The sequence below is a fragment of the Nycticebus coucang genome, chromosome 3 (genome assembly GCF_027406575.1).
Source record: "Nycticebus coucang isolate mNycCou1 chromosome 3, mNycCou1.pri, whole genome shotgun sequence".
NCBI classification, from domain to species: Eukaryota; Metazoa; Chordata; class Mammalia; order Primates; family Lorisidae; genus Nycticebus; species Nycticebus coucang.
In genome coordinates this window covers 10,164,974-10,186,749 of record NC_069782.1, presented here as the reverse complement: position 1 = coordinate 10,186,749, position 21,776 = coordinate 10,164,974, and the positions used below count along the sequence as shown (strand labels likewise).

The following is a 21,776-nucleotide window of genomic DNA, read 5'->3' as shown; positions in this document are numbered from 1 at the left end:
AGAGAAAACTCTCTAAATGAGACTCTCCCACCCAAGGCTACTGGGGGGGTGGGGGGCCCCTGCGTCATCCCAAAGCCTGCCTGGGCTGCATTCCAGGAGGCCAGACCACAAGGAAGGGGCCCAGCCAGGGTCAAGCGATAGCCCAGGCCTCTTCTCTATTAGCATCCTCCTCCCAAGAGGCAGGAGACTGGGTGCTTTCCCACGCCCAGCTGGAGGCCCAGGTCAATTGTGCTGGAAATCAGTGCTAAAAATACCCTCCTCTGTCCACCCTGCAGTACACCAGAGCCTTGTGCTGCCCTGGCCATCAGGGAAGCCCCCTGCCCTGCCTTGCCTGATCTGTTGCTTCCTGCCCTCTGTCGGATGGCCCCAAGGGCAAAATATGCCACTGGAGCCAAGTCTGGCTTCAGATTACCAAATCCTGGGGTCTTTCCTCCTCCTGGAGCCAGGAACACTTACCCAGGTAGATGTCTCCGAAGGACCCGCTCCCAATCTTCCGTCCCAGACGGTACTTATTCCCCACACGTAGCTCCATGATTGGCTCTTGCTGCAGAGGAAAGCACAAACACCCGATTCAGAGAAATGGGAGCAGGGAAGGGGCTGGCAAAGCCACATAGAACTTGAGAGGCCAACATTCTCCCTCTGGTGTCCAGGAAGAGAGTTGGTCTCACTTTGCCTGAGGGCAACCAGGTGTCTGGTGGTATACGCATGGCCTGCGCTCCACCACCTGGGGAATGGGTGAGGCAGATTTAGAACAGGTTCTGGGTAGCCAGGCAAAAGGCAGAATTATTAACACCAGCCTGAGCAACATGATAAGACCCAATCTTTACAAAAAAAAAAAAAATAGAAAAACTAGCAGGGCGTGGTGGCTCATGCCTATAGTCCCAGCTACTTAGGAGGCTGAGGCAAGAGGATCGCTTGAGCTAAGAGTTTGAGTTTACTGTGAGCTATGATGATGCCACAGCACTCTAGTCTGGGCAACAAAGTGAGGCTGTCTCAAAAACAAAACAAAACAAAACAAAAAACCCAAAACAAAAACAAAGTGGAAGTAAGAGGTGTGGCCTGAGAGGCTACAGCCCAGCAAGCATCACCCTGGGAGACACTAACTGAGATCCCTCCAACAGCAGCCACTCAAGGGGAGTGCTGGTCACAATGTGCCAAGACCCTGAAAGGAAAACCAGGGACAAAGGGAATGCTGAGGAGGGGAATGCAGGAGCTGACCACCCAGGGGCACCTCCATGGCAACCCAGATAGGTCCAACCTCCAGGATGGGAGGACAAGTTGAAGGGAAGGGTCCTAAAGGACCTCTTAAGCCTCTTTCGTCCTCTGAAATGATAGTGGCCCTAACTCCCACCCCCAGGCTCCACAGCCTGGCCTGTCTTCCCAAGTACTGCCTCTGAGCAGAGGTCTGACCTCACCAGTCCCCAGTGTGCCCTGCCGGACAATATCTCATCCCAACTCAGGGGAAAGGCAGGAAACAGACATCTTCCAGTTGTCCTCCCCTACACACTAACAACCTCACATGGGTCTCTTGCACATAGCTCTTTGGATCAACTATTTAGAGCTGGCTTCCCTCAAGACTAGAAGGGAGGGTCTCCTATGGGGGCCTGTGTAAAGAACTGAAGAGTACAGAAGTCAGGTTTCCAGCCACCTGCCTCCGGTGGGTCAGTTGGGTGGGGGGTGTTTCCGCTTTGAGCAGCTTCCCTCTCTCCTGTGACCTACCCTGGTGCCCCAAGCCCAAGGGACATCAGGGCCCAGGGCCATCTGAGTGGGACCCCTCTGCTCTGGCTGGGACAAAGGTCTGGGCACACTGTGCTCTTGGCCCACATAGGAAAAAAATCAGAAGCCTGGAGGCAGTTTCAGCTGTTGGGAGGGGTAGCCCTGAAACCTTGAGTGCTTATAGGAGGCCAGGATCTAAGACCATCAAGAGGGCGGCGTCTGTGGCTCAGTGGGTAGGGCGCTGGCCCCATATACCAAGGGTGGTGGGTTTGAACCCGGCCCCAGCCAAACTGCAACAAAAAATAGCCGGGTGTTGTGGAGGGCACCTGTGGTCCCAGCTGAGGCAAGAGAATCCCCTAAGCCCAGGAGTTGGAGGTTGCTGCGAGCTGTGACGCCACAGGACTCTACTGAGGGTGATAAAGTGAGACTCTGTCTCAAAAAAAAAAAAAAAAAAAAAAGACCATTAAGAGGGGACACCTTTCACAGACAGGGAGCACTGGCCCAGACAGGCCATACCACCTACCACCCCACAGTCACCTAGGGCCTGGACAGACCACCTGCCTCCACAAACAAGACCTATTTCATGCCAGGGCTGGGGGACAAAACAGTTAAGGGGACAAAGCAGCTGTGCTGGCACAGAGGATGTGCCTTCCCCATGCCAAGTGCTCTCCCCAACAGCTAGACCAGCCTGCACACAGAGATAGGAGATTTATCCCACAGCAGGCCGAGCCCGAACTCTCCGCCCAGCACAGGCCAAGAGACAGGCCAGCGCCAGCACCAGGTCCCAGGGAGTTCACTAGCCCTTCACCAATAACCACCATGAGAAAGAAGGAAGCCTCCACCCCATGCCAGCCAAACTCCAAGCTCTCAATCAAGGGCCTCTGCCCACTTGCTTGGCCTGTCCCAGCTGAGGTGCCATGCTGCCAGCAGAACACACTCCACGTTTGCAGGAAACCCACACACCACACACCCCACGTACACACACATCCAGCTTTCTAAGTGTGTATACTCCAAAGGAAGAAAGAAAAGCAGGCCCACAGTGAGCCCCACTAGGACAGGAGTATACATGCAAACATCCCCAAAGTCTGTATTCCACAGCACCAATTCAGAGACCACACAGGGCAGCCAGGAAAGCCACAGGTTAGGAAAGGAACATAAATACACCCGCATCCTATATTACATAAATACCCACGCCAGGTTATATAAATATCCGTGCCCTCTGTCTGGGTGTCTTACATAAATATACTGCACATGACCCCCCAGTCTGTCCCCACTCAGCAGGCTGTCTGCAGAGAAGGGGAGAGGGGATACAAACACCCTGAAGGACCCCCCCCAACTGCTGTGTTAGCTACCCAGACCCCCAGTCTCTCCTGCACATTCTAGGAGGCCAAAGCTCCTGGGAGAGCCTAACTGTCCTAGCACTACTCCCACAAAAGCCTCCCAGAGAAGACGAGAAAGGCTCCATTCAAGAATGGGGGAGGCTTTCCATTTCCGCTGCTGCCTCCCCCATGGTGGGGGGGGGGGATAAAGTGGGGAAAAAAACGCTAATATGAAGGTTCAGGAGTTTCAGCAGGTTAAAAAATTAGACAAACTACCAATCAGCACATGGGTAGTGTTTTCACTCCTTGAACCCCCTTCCCCAGAGCCAGGGTCCTTGTCCCTGGAACATTAAAATAAAAACTGAAGGGACATCCTAGACCTAAGGCAAAGGCGACCCAAACACAGGCATTTATTTACTGGAAGCAACTTAAGACACTGTGTCCCCTTCTCTCTCCCCAAATCCTTCTCCCTGGAGGTTATGCCAAGAAGAAAATACGCAAAAAAAAAAAACTATGGGGAAAGTTGGGGAGGGGGCTCACGCCCCTCTGAGTTTAGGTATTAACAGGAGCTTGGGAATCCTCTCTAATGAGAGCCAGGCACAGTTTGTCGTTCCACAGAGACTTGCAAAACATGAATTTCTCACAGAGAGATGGGAGAATCCGATTGATAAATAACCCCCATCCCTTTCTTTCTCTCTACAAAGGAAAACAAAATCGGTGGCCTGGTGACCACGCACCCCACCATCTCAGGAGCCCTAAACACCCCCATCCAACGCGGGAGCAGCCCTGCTGACCTCGGGTCTGGGGCACCCGGGCCGAGCGACAAGGGGGCGCTGCTGATTGTCCGGCGGTGCAACCTACACAAGCCGAATCAACAGTATCTGACGCCCCCAGCACCCCCTCCTTCAGCGTCCCCAAAACACAGCCGGGTGGCCGCCTTGGCCGGCTGGGGCCTTGGAGGGTCCAGCTGGGGGAGGCGGGGAGGACCTTCTCTCCGGCAAGCTTGCAAAATAATAGTCACCCTCCTCCTCGTCCCCAGCCGCGCCTTTGTCCTCGCCGGGCCGAGCGGGCGGCGCCCGGACTGCCCCCCCATACCCCAAGCGCGAACGCGCGTGTCCGCCTCTCCTCCCCTCCCTCTCCCAGCAAAAACAAAGAGGCGGAGGGAGCCCCGTTTCCTCCAGGTTTGTGCCCTTCCGCGGCCCCGCAGACCCCCAATATTTACCCCGCCAGGAAGGCGCCGGTGCCGGGCCGCTGCTCCGGGGGCTGCCGCGGGCGGAGGCGGCCCGCCGGGGCGGATGCCGGAGGATTCGCGGAGCCGCCCGGCGCGCCAGCCTCTCCCGGCCCAGCCGCCGCCGCCGCTGCTACCGTCGCGTTCCGCTTCGCTCGGCCCTGTCCGGACTCAGGATCTGGGATCTTGCCGCCGCCGCCGCCTCTCTCCTCCCGGCCCTCCTGCCCACCGGCCCCCGACTGCCGCCGGCTCGCGCGCTCTCGCCGGCGCGCTCCCGCCGGCTCCCATTGAGCCCCGGGCCCGCCCGCTGATGTCATCCCCGGCCCGCCGCCGCCGCCCCGGAGGATTTAAAGGGCCCGCGGCCCCCGCGCCCGGGGCTGCTGGAAGCCGCAGCCAGTAAACGCGGTACCCCAACCCCAGTATGGGAACGCAGTCTTACGGGCGTGGGTGTGTGTGTGGAGGGAGCACCCATAGACACGGACACCCTGCTGCAGTCCAGGGCACAGGTGGAAAAACGGTGGGGAGGGGCAGAAGGACGAGGAGGGTGTACAAAAAGCAGGAGATGGTAGGGAGGGTTATACACCCAAAGCCTCCTCTCCTCACTGCCGGGTTCTCTCATGTCCAAGGAAAGCAGGGGCTCCTGCTAAAGCCGCAGGATGTTTGCGCGACTCTGCAAAAGCAAATGTTAGACAGCTGAGGGGCTCCCTCCGCCTCCTGGTCATGGGTGCTGCAGTGGCTACAGGCCAGGTTGACTCTGGGGACAGTGAGGGAGGGACTAGGCAAGGCTCAGAGAGGTCGCCTGCGCTCATATACTCTCCTCCCATGGGAACATTTAGGATGAGGACCTTTTTCTTCCCCCCATCCTGGCAGCTCAAACTGTGATGCGCACAGAGAAGACCGTCAAATGCTAACCTCATTCTCACGGTTGAACGAGGGGACCCACACACTTGACCAACACTCGAGTCAGGGCTCCAGCGGTTGAAGTTTACCCAAGTTACCTCCCAGCTCTGGGCATGGGTTTCCTTAAACTACAAATGGCAAGAAGGACCCTGCACTCCCCAGATCACGGAGAATTAATGAAGGCTTCCTACTGGCTGCTCTAGCCGATGAAAGGTTCCGGGATGGGGTTATTAAAACAATGATATTTACACTATGCCACGCAAAGCTCTCAATTATGACACACATTCACACACACAACATTAACGATACCTCCCATCCCCCAACCAGGATTTGTGTATGACTGTGAACACACAAAATGCCTGAGTGTACTACATCCCATTCCGGAAGCAGTTCCTGGGAAGAGTCACTTCCATTATAACCACATCTTCTGTAGAGCCTGAGGGACTTAGTCACACACACCGTCCAAACTGTCCAAAAGACTAGGTCCTTTCAAGCCAGGAAACTGTGGCCCAGAAAGGGAGGGAATTTACCCAAGACCACAGAGCCCAGAAGGACAGCCTGTTCTCCATGGTCCCCGGAAGCTGGTTCTAACAACACCCCATTTGCAAGAGCAGAAGATTGAGGGGCTGTCTTCCCAGGAGAGGCCTGCAACAGTCAACGGGGGATCTGTTCTTAGTTCTTAGTGCCACCTTCACCTGAGCAGGGGGTCCCACCAACCAGGTGGTAGGCTTTGTTTGGCCTGCTTTGTGTTCTTTGCAGTTATTTTGTTAATGAATTTCCACAGTTTAACACTGTTGAAGCAGTGGGAGTTCTGGCCACCTTGGCCCTAACCACTTGGAGTTGGCCAGGGCCACCCTTAGTAAGAGTCCAAGGGCCCCATTTTATTTCCTCCTATCAGCCCAGGCAGAGTGGGCTTGGTGCAAATGAGCAGGGGGAGTCCACCTCTGCGTTCTCCATCCTATACCCCATCCTTCCTGCCTGGGCCCTGCTTCTCTCCTTCAGCACTCACTAGTACTTGGGAAAGGAGGTTATCTCATTTAATCCTCTCAAACAACAACAGATTAAATCTGAGGCGCCTCACAGCACTTGCCTAAGGGTGCAGATAAAGCTCCAAGGAGGCTCCAAGCTGGGTCTGGCAGGAATAACTGCCCCACCCCTTCCCCAGTCAGATCCCTGGAAGGACAGCATTAACCACACCTCCCATCCCCTTTCCCCATCAGCATTAACGATACCTCCCATCCCCCCACCAGAATTTAAAATCTGGCTAGTTCCCTGGGCTGAAAGGTCTTAAGAGCTTCCTTCCCCTCAGGGCCCGCTAAAGACCCTCCTTGTTTTTCTCTTGGAGGGATATGCCCCACATTCTGTCACCTGACAAGCTGGCCCCAAAAGATCAGTCGGTGCATCCTTCTACAGAGCTTTGCAGCTAAGCTCCAAGGAGAAACAGCCATGACACAAAAACAAGCCAAAGAGAGGAGACTGTTCCAAAGTGAAAAAAATCTTACCTGTCCCAGCAACCCCTGGCCAGCTTCTCTCTGATTGGGTTCTCAGAGATTCCTCCAGAGAATTCCAGACTTTAAAGCCCGGGGGTGTGGCCAGCTAAGTTTCCCTAGCCATTCTCCCTGCAACCCATCCAGAAAATGCAATCAACTGGAACAATAGGTGAGGAGTGAATTTCAGCTCCTAGGGTCCCACTCTGGTTTTTAGCTGCTCTGCATTGGGTTCATGAGTAGTGGCACTAGTAGCTTCTTCCCAAACTGACTTTTGTGCCTGTTTCCTATTTTTAGACCCTTCAAGACCAGTTGGCACCCCCAAGCACTGGGCTAGGGTCTTCAAGGACAGCCCTGGAACTGCCAGATAGTGAAGATGCAGCTACAGATAAAACCAGCAATGGAAGATTTCAATACCTCCCAAAAGAATCTAAGCCTCGAATGTGGACATTCAGATTTACTAAACTTCAAGGACAGTCCTGAAAACAGTGCTCCACAATCTTTCCTTGACCTTCCTTGGCTTCCCTTCTTGCTAACAGTCTTCTGGCCTCATTGGCCTCCTGGAATGAGCAACAGGCTCTGGCCTCAGGGTTACAGCCCTGGCTATTCCTACTGCTTGGCACACTCTTCCCTCAGAGGGCCACCCTGCTCACCTCTTACCCCTCAGGTGCCCTTCTTTGTCTCTTGATTTAAAATTCAGACCCAGTGGTCTGAGTGCTAACAATGGCTCCTAACACTATGGAAAGCTGAGGCAAGAGGATCTCTTGAGGCCAGGAGTTCAAGACTAGCCTGGGCAACACAGCAGGACCCCATCTCTACAAAAAGATAGAAATAATAGCCAGGTATTGAAGCACTCACCTTTAGTCCCAGCTACTCTGAGAGGCTGAGGTGGGAAGATCACTGGAGCCCAAGAATTTGAGGTTGCAGTGAGCTATGTTGACAAGACTGTATTCTAGCCAGGCACGGTGGCTCATTCCTATAATCCTAGCACTTTGGGAGGCCAAAGTGGGTGGACTGCTTGAGCTTAGGAGTTCAAGACCAGCCTGAGCAAGAGCTAGACCTCATCTCTAAAACTAACCAGGCCTTGTGGAAGCGCCTGTATCCCAGCTACTCGGGAGGCTAAGGCAAGAGGATCTCTTGAACCAGAGTCTAAGGTTGCTGTGAGCTATGATGGTACGACACTCAACCCAGGGCGACAGAGTGAGATTCTGTATAAATAAATAAACAAACAAATGTAAATAACATTCTGACATCCCCTCACCATGGGCACTGTCTCTCCCCTTCTCTCAGACTCTTTCTCTGGCCCTTACCACTGTCTAACAAACTTTATGAGATGCTTTGATATTTTTATTTTTTGGTCTGCATCCCCCCTCTTAGAGAACTAAGCTGCATGAAGGCAGGGAGTTATGCTATTTTGGGTACTACTATGTTGCCAATATCTAGAACAGCACCTGACACATTGGAGGCATTTAACAAATATTTGCTGAGTGAGTGTGAATGAATGGATGGTGAAGAGACAGCCTCCTGCTATCCAAGTAACATGAAGAGCTGTCTCTCACCATGTGCCAAGTCCTTTAGGGACACGTTGCTTGCACTGACACAAGTAGTGCTCACTCCACCTTCACTGTCAGAGCCAGGCTGGTAGAGGATACAGTTCCAAGACCAGTCCCCAGTGCCCTCCATCAGTGCCCCCATCACCTGCACTAGAGAAGCAATTCTAGGCTCCCATGGAGACAGTTACAGATTATTCCACTTCATTGTTTCACAGATAGCCAGACAGACGCATAAAGAGGGATAGAGCCTTGTCCATGGTCATAGGGAGCACGCAGCAATAGCCCACCAAGCTTGCTGGCCACTTTGCCATTTTTCAGCCATGTGGCACCAGGCAAGTCCCTTAAACTGAGTCTCATTTGTAAAATGGGGATAATACAGATAATAAGACACAACAACAAATGAACCCAGAAGCCATGAGGAAGAGAAAGATGTTGATACTGTTACCTGCCTCAGACTCCTCTGAGCACCACAGGCCGCATCCCTGGCTTTTTCCTTCCTCTGGAGGGGCAACCACCAGCCCCTTTGTTGGGGGTGTTGGAGGTTTGCAAACCTAGTTGGGCCCAGGTAAGGCACTGCTAGCTTTGCCCATCTTGGTCCAGGCTCTCAGAGGCCTCTGCAGGAAGCTCCTCCAGGTCTTCCCCTTCTCAGCTCTTGCCAAGACCCCTGACAGTCAATGGCCCACACAGTCTCTAGGGGCCCCCCAGGCCTGCCAGACTGAATATGCAGCCCTGGTGCATTCTTCTTGACCCTAGGCCCTTCCACAATATTCCACCCACCCGGACTGCTCCCAGGGCAGCTCTTCAGCCCCCGCCTCTGCTTTCAGACGCTTCTCCCGCTTCTCCCGAGTGACCTCATCACTTCGCCATGCCTGGTCAGGCCATTCCTGGCAGTGGTTCCTCCCTCCTCCTCCATCCTCAGTAGGGAAGGAGCAGGGTGAGGTCTCCAGGCCCAAGTTTGAGTCCTAGATCAGTCATTTCAATGAGACTGATTCCACAGACTTAACTCCTCTGAGGGTGCCGGACAAGGTGACCTCTAAAGCTCTGTCTCCCCATCTGTACTCTGAGGGCAGGACTGGAGAAGGCAGGGCTTCGACACTCCACACCCAGGGCACTATAGCGGAAGAGCCTCTGAGGCAGAGGTTCTCAACCTGTGGGACGCGACCCCTTTGTAACAATGAAAATACACTGCAGCATTAGGAAGGTTGAGAACCACTGCTCTAAGGTGTCACAAATCTGGACTCTGTGGAAAGGGTTCTGCCTCCCACACCCATATTCAAAACATGAGCGCTTTCTATTGGCTCTACCTTTCAACTGTGTCCTCAAGCCAACCACCTCTCTCCATGTGTCTTTCTCTTGGACACTACAGTGGCCAGTTAACCAACGAGGTATGTCCTCAGCTCCTGGAAATACAGCAATGGCTCCTTCTTCCCTTAGCATGAAATCCACATTCTTTCCCAGGGCCTGCTGCAGCCCCTACCTGTCTCAGACCTCATTTCACACCTCGCTGCCCCTCACTGGTCTTCTTTCACTTCATCATACCTCAGGGCCTTTGTACTTGCTATTTCTCTGCCTAGAAGTGTCTCTCCCGCTCCGGCCCCTAGTCTTCAATGGCTGCCTCTTATGCATGGCTCAGATCACAACTCACAATCACCTCCTCACGGTGGTGATCAGCCAGTCTTGAGTGGGTTTCCTCCCCTCTGTTTTTCTGACCTGGGGATACACTATTTTACTTTCTTTCTTTTTTTTTTTTTTGTAGAGACAGAGTCTCACTGTACCGCCCTCAGTAGAGTGACGTGGCGTCACATGGCTCACAGCAACCTCTAACTCTACTTTCTTATAGTACTTACGATTAGCTAAAAACATGATTTTGTTTATTTTTGATGCTCTTGCACATAAGCTCCAGGAGAAACCCCCCTCTGGGTGCTCCTGTGGATGCCCCAAGAATATTTGCATAATGAGCATTGTTGTGTGTGGTCCTGGGGGTGGAGGCAGGCCCTAGCACTTTCCATCCCTGGGCCAAAGCATGCCTAACAGCCTCCTTCAGGAATAGGGTTTGTCTCCTTCCCAGGGTGGGGTATCCTTCTCACTCTCTGGGGCTGGAGGTGGGCTAACTCCCTCAGCCTTCCCTAGGCTTGGTCTCTTTTGGGCATGAAACTCCCAGAGGAACCAGGACCACCCATCACATGTCCCACTGGCACAGGGAACACCAGCAAGTTCCCTGGGACCCCCATGGGGCCACCTGGCCCTGCCTTGGCTCACTCTATCTGCCTCCTTTCTTCTTCTTTTTTTTTTTAAATTTCAGACTAATATGAGAGTATAAATGATTAGGCTACAGTGTTTGCATTTGTTAGGTAAAGTCCGTGTTGTAGTTGTGTCCACACCCAGGAGGTGTGGCATTATGCTTACACTGTGCCCATTAGATGGTAGCACACCAATCCTCTCCCCTCCTCCCCCCAACTTGAATTGAACTGAACTTTTCTCTTGTGTGGGCGTGTATTATTTCATTTACTGGCTTCATGTTAGTATTAAGTACACTGGATACTTGCTTTTCCGTTCCTGCAATACTTTACTAAAGAGAATGTGCTTCAACTCCATCCAGTGCTTCCTTCCTTCAGCCTGGCCTGTCACTTCCTTATCCCTTTGGGCTCAGCTGATCTCTGCTCAGCAATCCCTTGTTTGTGCTGCTGCCATCTACTTCTAAAGCTTGCTCCTTCCATCATCCTCTGGGAAACCTGGGATCCCCATTCCCGGGATGCACAAGCGCTCATTAGCTGGGCCAGGAATTACGATGATTACTGTGGCTAATAACCCCGATCCCACAACACTTGTCACTCAGCATCGCTGTGCGACTCATCCTCTCCTTGCCACATCACACGTTTGTCCACAAATATTTCCTGATGCCAACTCTTTGCAGGCCTGAGAGGGCTACACTGGACCCAGCTTGACGAGAGTTGACAGTCCAGCTGGAGAGGCCAACTATACACAGGAAAAAAGATGGACTGACAATATTGGACTGTGCTAAGCAGTGACTGCCACAGGACAGATCTGTGTGGCCTGGGGTTGGGCGGGCACCACGGGCTGGCAAACAGCCCCTCCCCTGCCAATGCAGTAGTACACAACTTTGGTTTTCTTTCTTTTTTTTTTTTTTTGTAGAGACAGAGTCTCACTTTATGGCCCTCGGTAGAGTGCCGTGGCCTCACACGGCTCACAGCAACCTCCAACTCCTGGGCTTAAACGATTCTCTTGCCTCAGCCTCCCGAGTAGCTGGGACTACAGGCGCCCGCCACAACGCCCAGCTATTTTTTGGTTGCAGTTCAGCCGAGGTCAGGTTTGAACCCGCCACCCTCGGTATATGGGGCCGGCGCCTTACCGACTGATCCACAGGTGCCGCCCTGCAGAGAAATTCTGCAGAAAGCTCTGTCTACAGAGAAATTCAGGAGTTGTCACTGGGTTGGGTGGAAAGCTGAGAGACTTAAAATTAGGTGAGACCTGAAGGGGGGAAGATGGCCCACTGAGTAAGAAACAGCCCCAGCAAGGCTCTGTGGTCGGAACCTCAGATCTAGGCAGTAGGTGGGGCCCACTATGGGGACACCAGCCAGAGGGCACCCAGGAATTTCCTCCCTCAGGGAGAAGGCTGAAGAGAAAGGTGGAGAAGGGAGGGTCTCCCATCCCAGGGGGCTGACTTGAGAGTTACCTAGTGGCTTTGCTCAGAATAGCTGGAGTTTTGCCTGTGGAAGGAAAGGGGGCGAGAACTAGCACTTAGCACTGAATCTGGTTTAATTCCACAGTAATCCTGGGAGTTGGAGATCACTGTGCCTAGTCTACAAGTAGAAACCCAAAGGCTCAGAGAGTTGAAGAGAATGACCTAACATTCCTAACCGTTCTGAAGGACTCCAATATACCTTTCTAGGCCTACTATGTAGCCCCCACCTTGCCTCATCTGGGCCCCACTCTGCCTTTGTCTCCCCCTTAGTATATAACTGTGCTAAAGGAGTCTGCTCTCCCACTCTGGAAGCATCCAGAGTATTCTAGCGACCACTAAGGTGGCTTTCTCTAAAGTAGATGGCTGCACCCCTGCAAGTTCATGAAGTAGGGTCTAAGAAGAAAACAATCAGAATTTGTATTCTTTTTTTTTTTTTTGTAGAGACAGAGTTTCACTTTATCGCCCATGGTAGAGTGCCGTGGCCTCACACAGCTCACAGCAACCTCCAACTCCTGGGCTTAGACGATTCTCTTGCCTCAGCCTCCCAAGTAGCTGGGACTACAGGCACCTGCCCGGCTATTTTCTTGTTGCAGTTTGGCCGGGAGCAGGTTTGAACCCGCCACCCTTGATATACGGGGCCAGTGCCCTGCCCACTGAGCCACAGGAGCCACCCAGAATTTGTATTCTTTGCGTTTTAATCTCAGCCTTCTAACTATTCTATTTTAATGCATGTTTTATAATACACATATTAATACAGAAGGACATGTATACCTAAGTTATAAACAAGTAAATATACATTGGAGTGTAAAATGAACACTCAAAAATGTTTTTCGGATGGGGGTATGCAACCACAGTTCACATCCTGTGGGAGACCCCTGCAGTGAATTCTCGCTTGTGATGCAGCCATAGTAAAGGCTCTGCCTCAACAACGTGGTTCAGACTCTTTGAGGACTACTTCAAGCTCTAGGCCATGTGGCTGAGTGTTTATACAACCTTCCTAAATCTTTGTTTCCTCACTCAGAAGTGCAGGTGGCAATAGCACAGTCTCAGGTAGATTAAAAGCTTAAAAGCCGATGAGGTGTCTGTAGTACAGTGGTTACACCGCCAGCCACATACATCACATACACCAAAAGTGGCGGGTTTGAACCAGGCCCAGGCCAGCTAAACAACAATGACAACTGCAATAAAAAATAGCTGGGCAGTTGTAGTCCCAGCTGCTTGGGAGGCTGAGGCAAGAGAATTGCTTAAGTCCAAGAGTTTGAGGTTGCTATGAGCTGTGACGCCACAGCACTCTACCGAGGGCGACATAGTGAGACTTTGTCTTAAAAAAGGAAAAAAAAAAGCAGATGAGGTGCTGCCCAAACCGGCACATGAATGGTAGATGCCGTGATTGTTAATTCAGTTATACGGAGCACAGCCTGCCTTGGCTGGGCCTGATGGTGTGTCCAGTGGTGCAATGCACAGGGTCCCTGCCCTGGCAGAGCTCACCTACGAGGGAAGACCCAGATAATTGAATTGATTGTCATAGTGTGAGCAGGTCTAAGACAGAAATCATCAGGATGTCAATGGACACCAACAGCCCAGAAAGCCCTGTAGCCCTGTGCAGAAGACAACATAGAGATGTCTTTGAGAACACATATGTGTGTCATACACCAGCTCAGGCTAAAGAGGCAGCCTAACATAGCAGTGAGAGGAGGGCTAGAGGGAGGCTGCCTGAGATTCAGTCCTGGCTTCACCTGGACCACTTACTTAACCTCTCTGTTCCTCAGTTTCACCATCTGTAAACTGATAGTGTATCTACTTCACAGTACCGTTCTAAACCACTTAGAACAAGAGGCTGGAAATGAGGCGCTCAGTAAGAATTAACCATCAGCTTCTTTTTTTTTTTTTTTTTTTTGTGGCCTCACACAGCTCACAGCAACCTCCAACTCCTGGGCGTAAGCAATTCTCTTGCCTCAGCCTCCCAAGTAGCTGGGACTACAGGCGCCCGCCACAACGCCCGGCTATTTTTTGGTTGCAGTTTGGCCGGGACCAGGTTTGAACCCGCCACCCTCGGTATATGGGGCCGGCGCCTTACCGACTGAGCCACAGGCACTGCCCAACCATCAGCTTCTTGAACAGCAAAGTTGTAGAGCTGCAAAAGTTTCAGAACGTGCCAGGGGTGGTGGCTCATGCCTGTAATCCTAGCACTTTGGGAGGCTAAGGAGGGTGGATTGCCTGAGCTCACAGATTGGAGACCAGCCTGAGCTAGAGCAAGACTCTGCCTCTATAAATAGTTGGGCATTGTGGTGGGCGCCTGAAGTCCCAGCTACTCAGGAGGCTAAGGCACGAGAATTGCTTGAGCCCAAGAGTTAAAGAGGTTGTTGTGAGCTATGATGCCAGGGAACTCTACCGAGGGTGACAAAGTAGTGAGACTCTGTCTCCCAAAAAAAGTTTCAGAAAGTGTTTTCCAGGCCCAAAGAAAGACTTGATTATGGGTCCTGGGGCTGTTACTCTAAATGACTAAAAATTGTGACTATGGGGCGGCGCCTTGGCTCAGTGAGTAGGGTGCCGGCCTCATATACCCAGGGTGGCGGGTTCAAACCCGGCCCATGTCAAACTGCAACAACAACAAAAAAAATAGCTGGGCATTGTGGTGGGCACCTGTAGTCCCAGCTACTCAGGAGGCTGAGGCAAGAGAATCGCCTAAGCCCAAGAGCTGGAGGTTGCTGTGAGCTGTGACGCCACCAAACGGCACTCTACCGAGGGTGACAAAGTGAGACTGTCTCTTAAAAAAAAAGAAAAAAAATTTGTGACAATGCAATGAACAACCTTCAAGTTTTGGCCACCAGGAATTGGAAGGTGGCTGTCCCATTCTTTTTTGTTTGTTTGTTTGAGACAGAGTCTCACTTTGTTGCCCTTGGTAGAGTGCTATGACATCACCGCTCACAGCAACCTCCAGCTCTTGGGCTTAGGAAATTCTCCTGCCTCAGCCTCCTGAGTAGCTGGGACTACAGGTGCCTGCCACAATGCCTGGCTATTTTTTGTTGCAGTTTGGCTGGGGACGGATTCGAACCTGCCACCCTCTGTATATGGGGCAGGCGTGGTATTCACTGAGCCACAGGCGCCGCCCAGCTGTCCCATTCTATTTTAGAACATCAAGAACCCCTGAATACCTGAGCACTAGGGGAGACTCTAGCACAGTCCATGATGGTGGACCAAGTAAAAAGGGATGGCCTCAGAAGCTCATGGACCCCTACCTTGAGATTGTCCTAACACTCAGGGACTCCCACCAAGGCATGGAGCCCTTTGTCTCTCATCCAGCAAGCATGTGTCATGGGTGCACATCACAGGAAAACCCAATTAGAAAAATAGAGCAGGGCGGCGCCTGTGACTTAGTAGGTAGGGCGCTGGCCCCATATACTGAGAGTGGCAGGTTCAAAACCGGCCCTGGCCAAACTGCAACAAAAAAATAGGTGTTGTGGCAGGTGCCTGTAGTCCCAGCTACTTGGGAGGTTGAGGCAAGAGAATCGCCTAAGCCCAGGGATTGGAGGTTGCTGTGAGCTGTGTGATGACACAGCACTCTACCGAGGGCAATAAAGCAAGACTCTATCTCTACAAAAAAAAAATTAGAAAAATAGAGCAAACCCCCCAGGCTGGAGAAACAAATGGCTCAGGGAAATGTTGATTTCCCATCCTACTGTGGTATGGTATGGCCACAGGTAAACATCTGGTTCACCTGACAAGTAACAGACATCACCTCTGAAAATGGCCAGGTAGTTAAGAAAATGAAGAGGTATGGGCGGCACCTGTGGCTCAGCGAGTAGGGTGCCAGCCCCATATACCGAGGGTGGCAGGTTCAAACCCAGCCCTGGCCAAACTACAACAAAAAACAGCCAGGTGTTGTGGTGGGAGCCTGTAGTCCTAGCTACTCGGGAGGCTAAGGCAAGAGAATTGCCTAAGCCCAAGAGCTGGAGGATGCTGTGAGCTGTGATCCATAGCATTCTATCGAGGGCTACAAAGAAAGACTCTGTCTCTTAAAAAAAAAGAAAGAAAGAAAGAAAAAGAAAATGAGGAGATCAGGGTGGGGGTATATGATTAGAGATCGAACATGCCCTAACGTGAGAGGAAGGCCTATTTACCTATCAATGGACAGGCAAGTAAGTAGTAGATTATTATCCTCATGAGGAAACAGAGGCTCAAAGAACAGAGAATGTAGCTGATGACTCAACCCTTATTATCTTCCTTCCTTACTCCCCCATTGAGTAGTCCAGTGTAGAGACCCCTGGTGAAGCTAGGAGCCCTGTGGCTAATCTGACTCCTTTCACTATTCCTCCCCTGGATGTTCAACAAATCATCCATCTTCTGAGCATCATTGTCCTCATCTATAAAAGGGGTTGGTTACTAAGCTCCATCTCCACTCCTGCCCCCCACTATTCCTCCAATCCCCTCACTCCAGATCTCTTCCAGAAACTCAGCAGAAGAGGATGAACCTATCTGGGGGCCTGGAGATCACTGGCCATGCCCCAGGGTCCCTGTCTGTGCCTGGGCCACACAAAGTGGATGTGGACTGGTTTATGTCCACCTGCCTCACCCTCTCATCCCCTCAGGCAAAGCGATGTCACCATTCTGGGTATTTTCCCAAGAGCTCACCCCCATCCCACTTTCCCCTGCCCTTCTCATACTCTGGCCCTTTAGCAGCTTCAGGTGATCCCTATTCCTCCTTCAAGGCCACAAACGTGGATCTTTTCTTGCCGTGGTAGCAGTGATGGTGAGGGTTGTTCTACATAAATTAGTTAATTTAATCTTCACAATACCCTAGGGAAGTAGCTCTATGTACCCATTTCCCAGATGTGGAAACTGAAGCTTAGAGAGAGCAAAGATCTTTCCCAAAAACCCACTGTTGAGAGTGGAGGTCTTGGCCTGTTTGTTCTGTTACACCTAAGTGTTCAGAATGGCACCCCACTATGGCCAGTCCCTCAACTATAACATTATGCGGCCATTAAAATAATGATTACACATAAACAAATGACTAATAACACAAAGAAATGCTCATGACACAATGTTAAGAGATAAAAGCAAGACAAAAGTTGTGAATATGGTATGATAAAATTATATAATATTAAAACGATTGGCATGGGAAAAAGACTGAAAAGAAGCACACCAAAACATCTGCAGTGGGTTTGTTTTGTGTCCTAGAGCCTCAGCAATTTCTTTTCCCTTTTTTTTTTTTTGTAGAGACAGAGTCTCACCTTATGGCCCTCGGTAGAGTGCCATGGCCTCACACAGCTCACAGCAACCTCCAACTCCTGGGCTTAAGCGATTCTCTTGCCTCAGCCTCCCAAGTAGCCGGGACTACAGGTGCCCGCCACAACACCCGGCCATTTTTTATTTTTTGGTTGCAGTTCGGCCGCGGCCGGGCTCGAACCCGTCACCCTCGGTATATGGGGCCGGAGCCCCACCAACTGAGCCACAGGCGCCGGCCTTCTTTTCCCTTTTTTTCCCATTTGCCAACTAGTCAATCTGTGCACATTATTTTACAAGGAACAAAAGGCACCAAAACAATAATAACAACAATAATACATTTGGGTTTTTTTGTTTGTTTTGTTTCTTTCTCACTTTGTCGCCCTTGGTAGAATGCTGTGGAGCCACAGCAACCTCAAACTCGGGCTCAAGCGATTCTCTTGCCTCAGCCTCCTGAGCAGCTGGAACTACAGGTGCCCGCCACAATGCCCGGCTATTTTTAGAGACGGGGCTTCGCTTCGCTCTGGCTCAGGCTGGTCTCGAACCTGTGAGCTCAGGTAATCCACCCGCCTCGGCCTCCCAGGGTGCTGGGATTAGAGGCGTGAGCCACCGCGCCCACAATAATACATTCGTGGTTGAAATGTGTGGAAACTGCTGCTTCCTCTTCCCCTTCCTCTCCTTCAAGTCCCTCCAAAGGCTACACTTCAGGACAACGTGACTATCACCAAGAGATGAGCAAGGAGTTTGGGGAGCAACCAGTGTCTCCACGGACCCGTGCTCACCTTCTTGTCTCCTCTGACTTGGTTCTCCTCTGCGTGGAGTGAGGACCCCCACCCCTACCCACAGCTCCCGCTGCCTCTCACCTGACACTCGCTGGTCGTCCTCCTACACGCGAGACGCGAACACCTGTCCCTCTCAGAGAGGACTCGGCCAGGGAGGCGGGCGCCGTCGGAAGGACGGAGACGGAGGGGCGGGGCCGTGACGTCACGCAGCCCCGCCCCGGCTTCCTGGCCCCGGAGGCTTCGTGGTTCTCATGCTTGCGAGGTGAGGTGCTGGGACACGTCTCCGGACTTGCACGCCCCTGGCAGCCTGGGTCGCTTCCAAGTGCGGCCCTGGGGATGGGCGGTCTAAAAAGGGGCGATTCTACTCTTCTGAAGCCAGAATCCGAGAGAGAGCCGGGATCTCCCTCCTCCCGCTCCCAGTTTACGTAGAACTATCGGGTCCTCGGACTCCAGATTCAGATCTTGGGGCGTAAGGAGTAACCTCCGGAGGAATGCAGACAGCCTCTGATGTAAATCCCTGAATGTTTGCTTCTCTTTGTACCACGTTCCCTGTTGTTCTCTCTCCTACTCCACCTCCAACCCCTCCAGCTAAGGAAACCAGGAGGGGAGAGAGAGATGAGGGGATGAAGCCCTGGGTTTGGTGAAGTACTTGGCTCAGGACACTGTATCCAGCGTTTTGGTTATTACCTGAGATTGTATTTGGCAAAAATTTTTCATTGAAAATGTCAGCTTGCTGGTGGTGGCATAGATAAAGGGCCCCATTTCTTTGATAAAGGTTCCAACTACCCTAGAACTTTAAAAATGTGTTAGGCTTGGAGCAGCAATTCCATTTCTGGAAATCTATCCTAAGGAAATCATGCAGAAGACCTTCTCATTGTCGAGTTCTTTATAATAGGCAAAATTGGAACTAACCTAAGTGTACAACAAAGAGGGGTTGTTAACAGCACAAACACACAAAATATTATGCACACATTGAAAGATTTGTTTGCAAACAGCTTATAATAATGTGAGTATGAGGAAATATGCTATAATATTAAGATAATAAAAGCAGAGTGTTAGTGTGTGGTAACAACAGGGTTACAGTTGTACTTAAAAAACCATTTATGCACAGGGAAGAGCCCAGAAAGGAAATGTTTACTATGACGATTTCTGGGTGGTGACACTATGAGGCTTGTTTTTTATGTCCTTCTGTTTTCTTGTATTTTCAACATACTATGTGATTATATCACTGTTTTTTTTTGTTTGTTTGGGGTTTTTTTGCAGTTTTTGGCCCGAGCTAGGTTTGAACCCTCCACCTCTGGCATATAGGGCCAGCGCCCTACTCCTTTGAGCCATAGGCGCTGCCTGATTCTATCACTTTTATAAAGTTCCTTTATTTCTTAAAAAGTTTCCTTTAATTAATAGCACCTACTATAATTTAGGATAAGACCTTTTCATGTAATCCTTGCTATCCCTGAGGTAGGGATTATTATCTTTTTTTTTTTTTTTTTTTTTTGAGACACAGTCTCATTTTGTTGCCTTCAATAGAGTGCTATGGTGTCATAGCTCACAGCACCCTCAAACTCTTGGGCTCAAGCAATTCTCTTGCCTCAGCCTTCTGAGTAGCTGGGGCTACAGGCATCAACCACAACGCCAACTATTTTTAGAGATGGGGTCTCCCTCTGGCTCAGGCTGGTCTGGAACCCTTGAGCTCAGGCAATCCACCTGCCTCGGGCTCCCAAGTGCTAGGATTACAGGCTTGAGCCACCGCACCCAGAGGAATGATTATTTTCCTCATGTAGCAGATGAGGAAACTAAGGTCTGAAAGGTTGGTGCCCAGGTCATACAGGTAGAAAGGGCCAGAGATAGGACTCTCTTTTCTGAGGCCAAGGAGGCCTTCTGATTGGCTACCAGCCTCAGTTGGGCTAAAAGGAGCCTGGGGTGGCGCCTGTGGCTCAAAGGAGTAGGGCGCCAGCCCCATATGCTGGAGGTGGTGGGCTCAAACCCAGCCCTGGCCAAAAAAAAACAAAAAAATAAAATAAAATAAAAGGAGCCTGGAAGGGTGCTTGCCCACTCTCAAGCTTCAAGGGGAGGCAGTATGAGAGGAAACTACTGAGTGTATAGGGGGAAGCGTCTCAGCCTGCCTTCCTCCCTGAGGGGGAGCCACTCACTCCCATCCAGGAGGCTTTCAGGCAGCCCCTGCCCACCTAGGGAGAACCCTGGGAGGACAGAGCTTCCCAGAAGCTGAGCTACAAAACTGATAGATCAGCTAGTTAATAATTTTATAGTTTTAATATAGTTTTCTGATTTTTTTGTTTTGTGTTTTTGGGTTTTGTTTGTTTTGTTTTTTCTTTCTTTTTTTTTTTTTATTAAATCATAGCTGTGTACATTAATGCAATCATGGGGCACCATACATTGATTTTATATATATATATATATTTTTTTTTTGTAGAGACAGAATCTCACTTTATGGCCCTCGGTAGAGTGCCGTGGCCTCACACAGCTCACAGCAACCTCCAACTCCTGGGCTTAAGTGATTCTCTTGCCTCAGCCTCCCCAGTAGCTGGGACTACAGGCACCCGCCACAACGCCCGGCTATTTTTTGGTTGCAGTTTGGCCGGGGCCGGGTTTGAACCTGCCACCCTCAGTATATGGGGCCGGCGCCTTACCGACTGAGCCACAGGCGCCGCCCCATACACTGGTTTTGTATACAATTTGACATATTTTCATCACACTCGTTAATATAGCCTTCCTGGCATTTTCTTAGTTATTGTGTTAAGACATTTATATTCAGGCAGTGCCTGTGGCTCAAAGGAGTAGGGCTCCAGCTCCATATGCCAGAGGTGGTGGGTTCAAATCCAGCCCCAGCCAAAAACTGCAAGAAAAAAAAAAAAGACGTTTGTATTCTACATTTAGTTAAGTTTCACATGTACCCTTGTAAGATGTACCATAGGTGTGGTCCCATCAATTACCCTCCCTCCACCTATCCTCCCTACTCCCCTACGCTCCCTTTCCCCTTTCCCCATATTCTTAGGTTATAATTGGGTTATAGCTTTCATATGTTTGTTTGTTTTTGAGATGGAATCTCCCTCTGTTGCTCTGGCTAGAGTACAATGGCATCATCATAGCTCGCTGCAACCTCAAACTCCTGCACTTAAACAATCCTTCCTCAGCCTTCTGAGTAGTTGGGACTACCTGTCACCATACCCTATTTTCTATTTTTATTCTTTCATATTTATTCTTTTTTTTTTTGAGACAGAGCCTCACTGTGTCGCCCTGGGTAGAGTACCATGACATCACAGCTCACAGCAAGCTCCAGCTCTTGGGCTTAAGCGATTCTCTTGCCTCAGCCTCCCAAGTAGCTGGGACTACAGGCACCCACCACAATGCCTGGCTACTTTTTGGTTGTAGTTGTCACTATTGTTTGGCAGGCCCGGGCTGGATTCGAACCCACCAGCTCCAGTGTATATGGCTGGTGCCCAAGCTGCTGGGACTGAGCCTATATTTATTCTTGTATTTATTTATTTATTTTTTGTGAGGCAAAGTCTCACTTTGTCACCCCCGGTAGAGTTCCATGGCATTATAGTTTACAGCAACCTCAAACTCTTTGGCTCAAACAATCCTCTTGCCTCAGCCTCCTGAGTAGCTGTGACTACAGGCACCTGCCACAACGCCCGGCTATTTTTAGAGACAGGATCTCGCTCTACTTCAGGCTGGTCTTGAACCTATAAGCTCAGGCAATCTATCCGCCTCGGCCTCCCAGAGTGCTGGGATTACAGGAGTCTATTTTCTTTTTCTTTTCTTTTTTTTTTTGAGACAGAGTCTCAGTATGTCGTCCTCGGTAGAATGCTGTGCTGTCCCAGCTCATAGCAACCTCTAACTCTTG

General features: G+C 50.9%; 1 protein-coding gene across 7 annotated transcripts in view; it reads right to left on the bottom strand.

The window, feature by feature from the left end:
• The window catches only part of CSNK1E (casein kinase 1 epsilon), a 40,468-nt gene extending 22,417 nt beyond the window's left edge, over window positions 1-18,051 (bottom strand). The window contains exons 1-2 of one of the 7 annotated variants that reach the window (XR_008378854.1): window positions 17,993-18,051; window positions 457-544 (exon numbers count right to left, since the gene is read on the bottom strand). Coding sequence is in view for 2 of the 7 variants with exons in the window: in XM_053584440.1 (XP_053440415.1) it covers window positions 457-532 (76 nt within the window). In the remaining 5 variants the exon portion in view is untranslated. Of the gene's footprint in view, window positions 1-456; window positions 545-4,056; window positions 4,095-4,257; window positions 4,501-17,992 lie in introns of those variants that run through there. The other 6 variants (XR_008378856.1, XR_008378852.1, XR_008378855.1 and 3 more) reach the window with 6 other exon arrangements.
• Window positions 18,052-21,776: the final 3,725 nt, after the last annotated feature.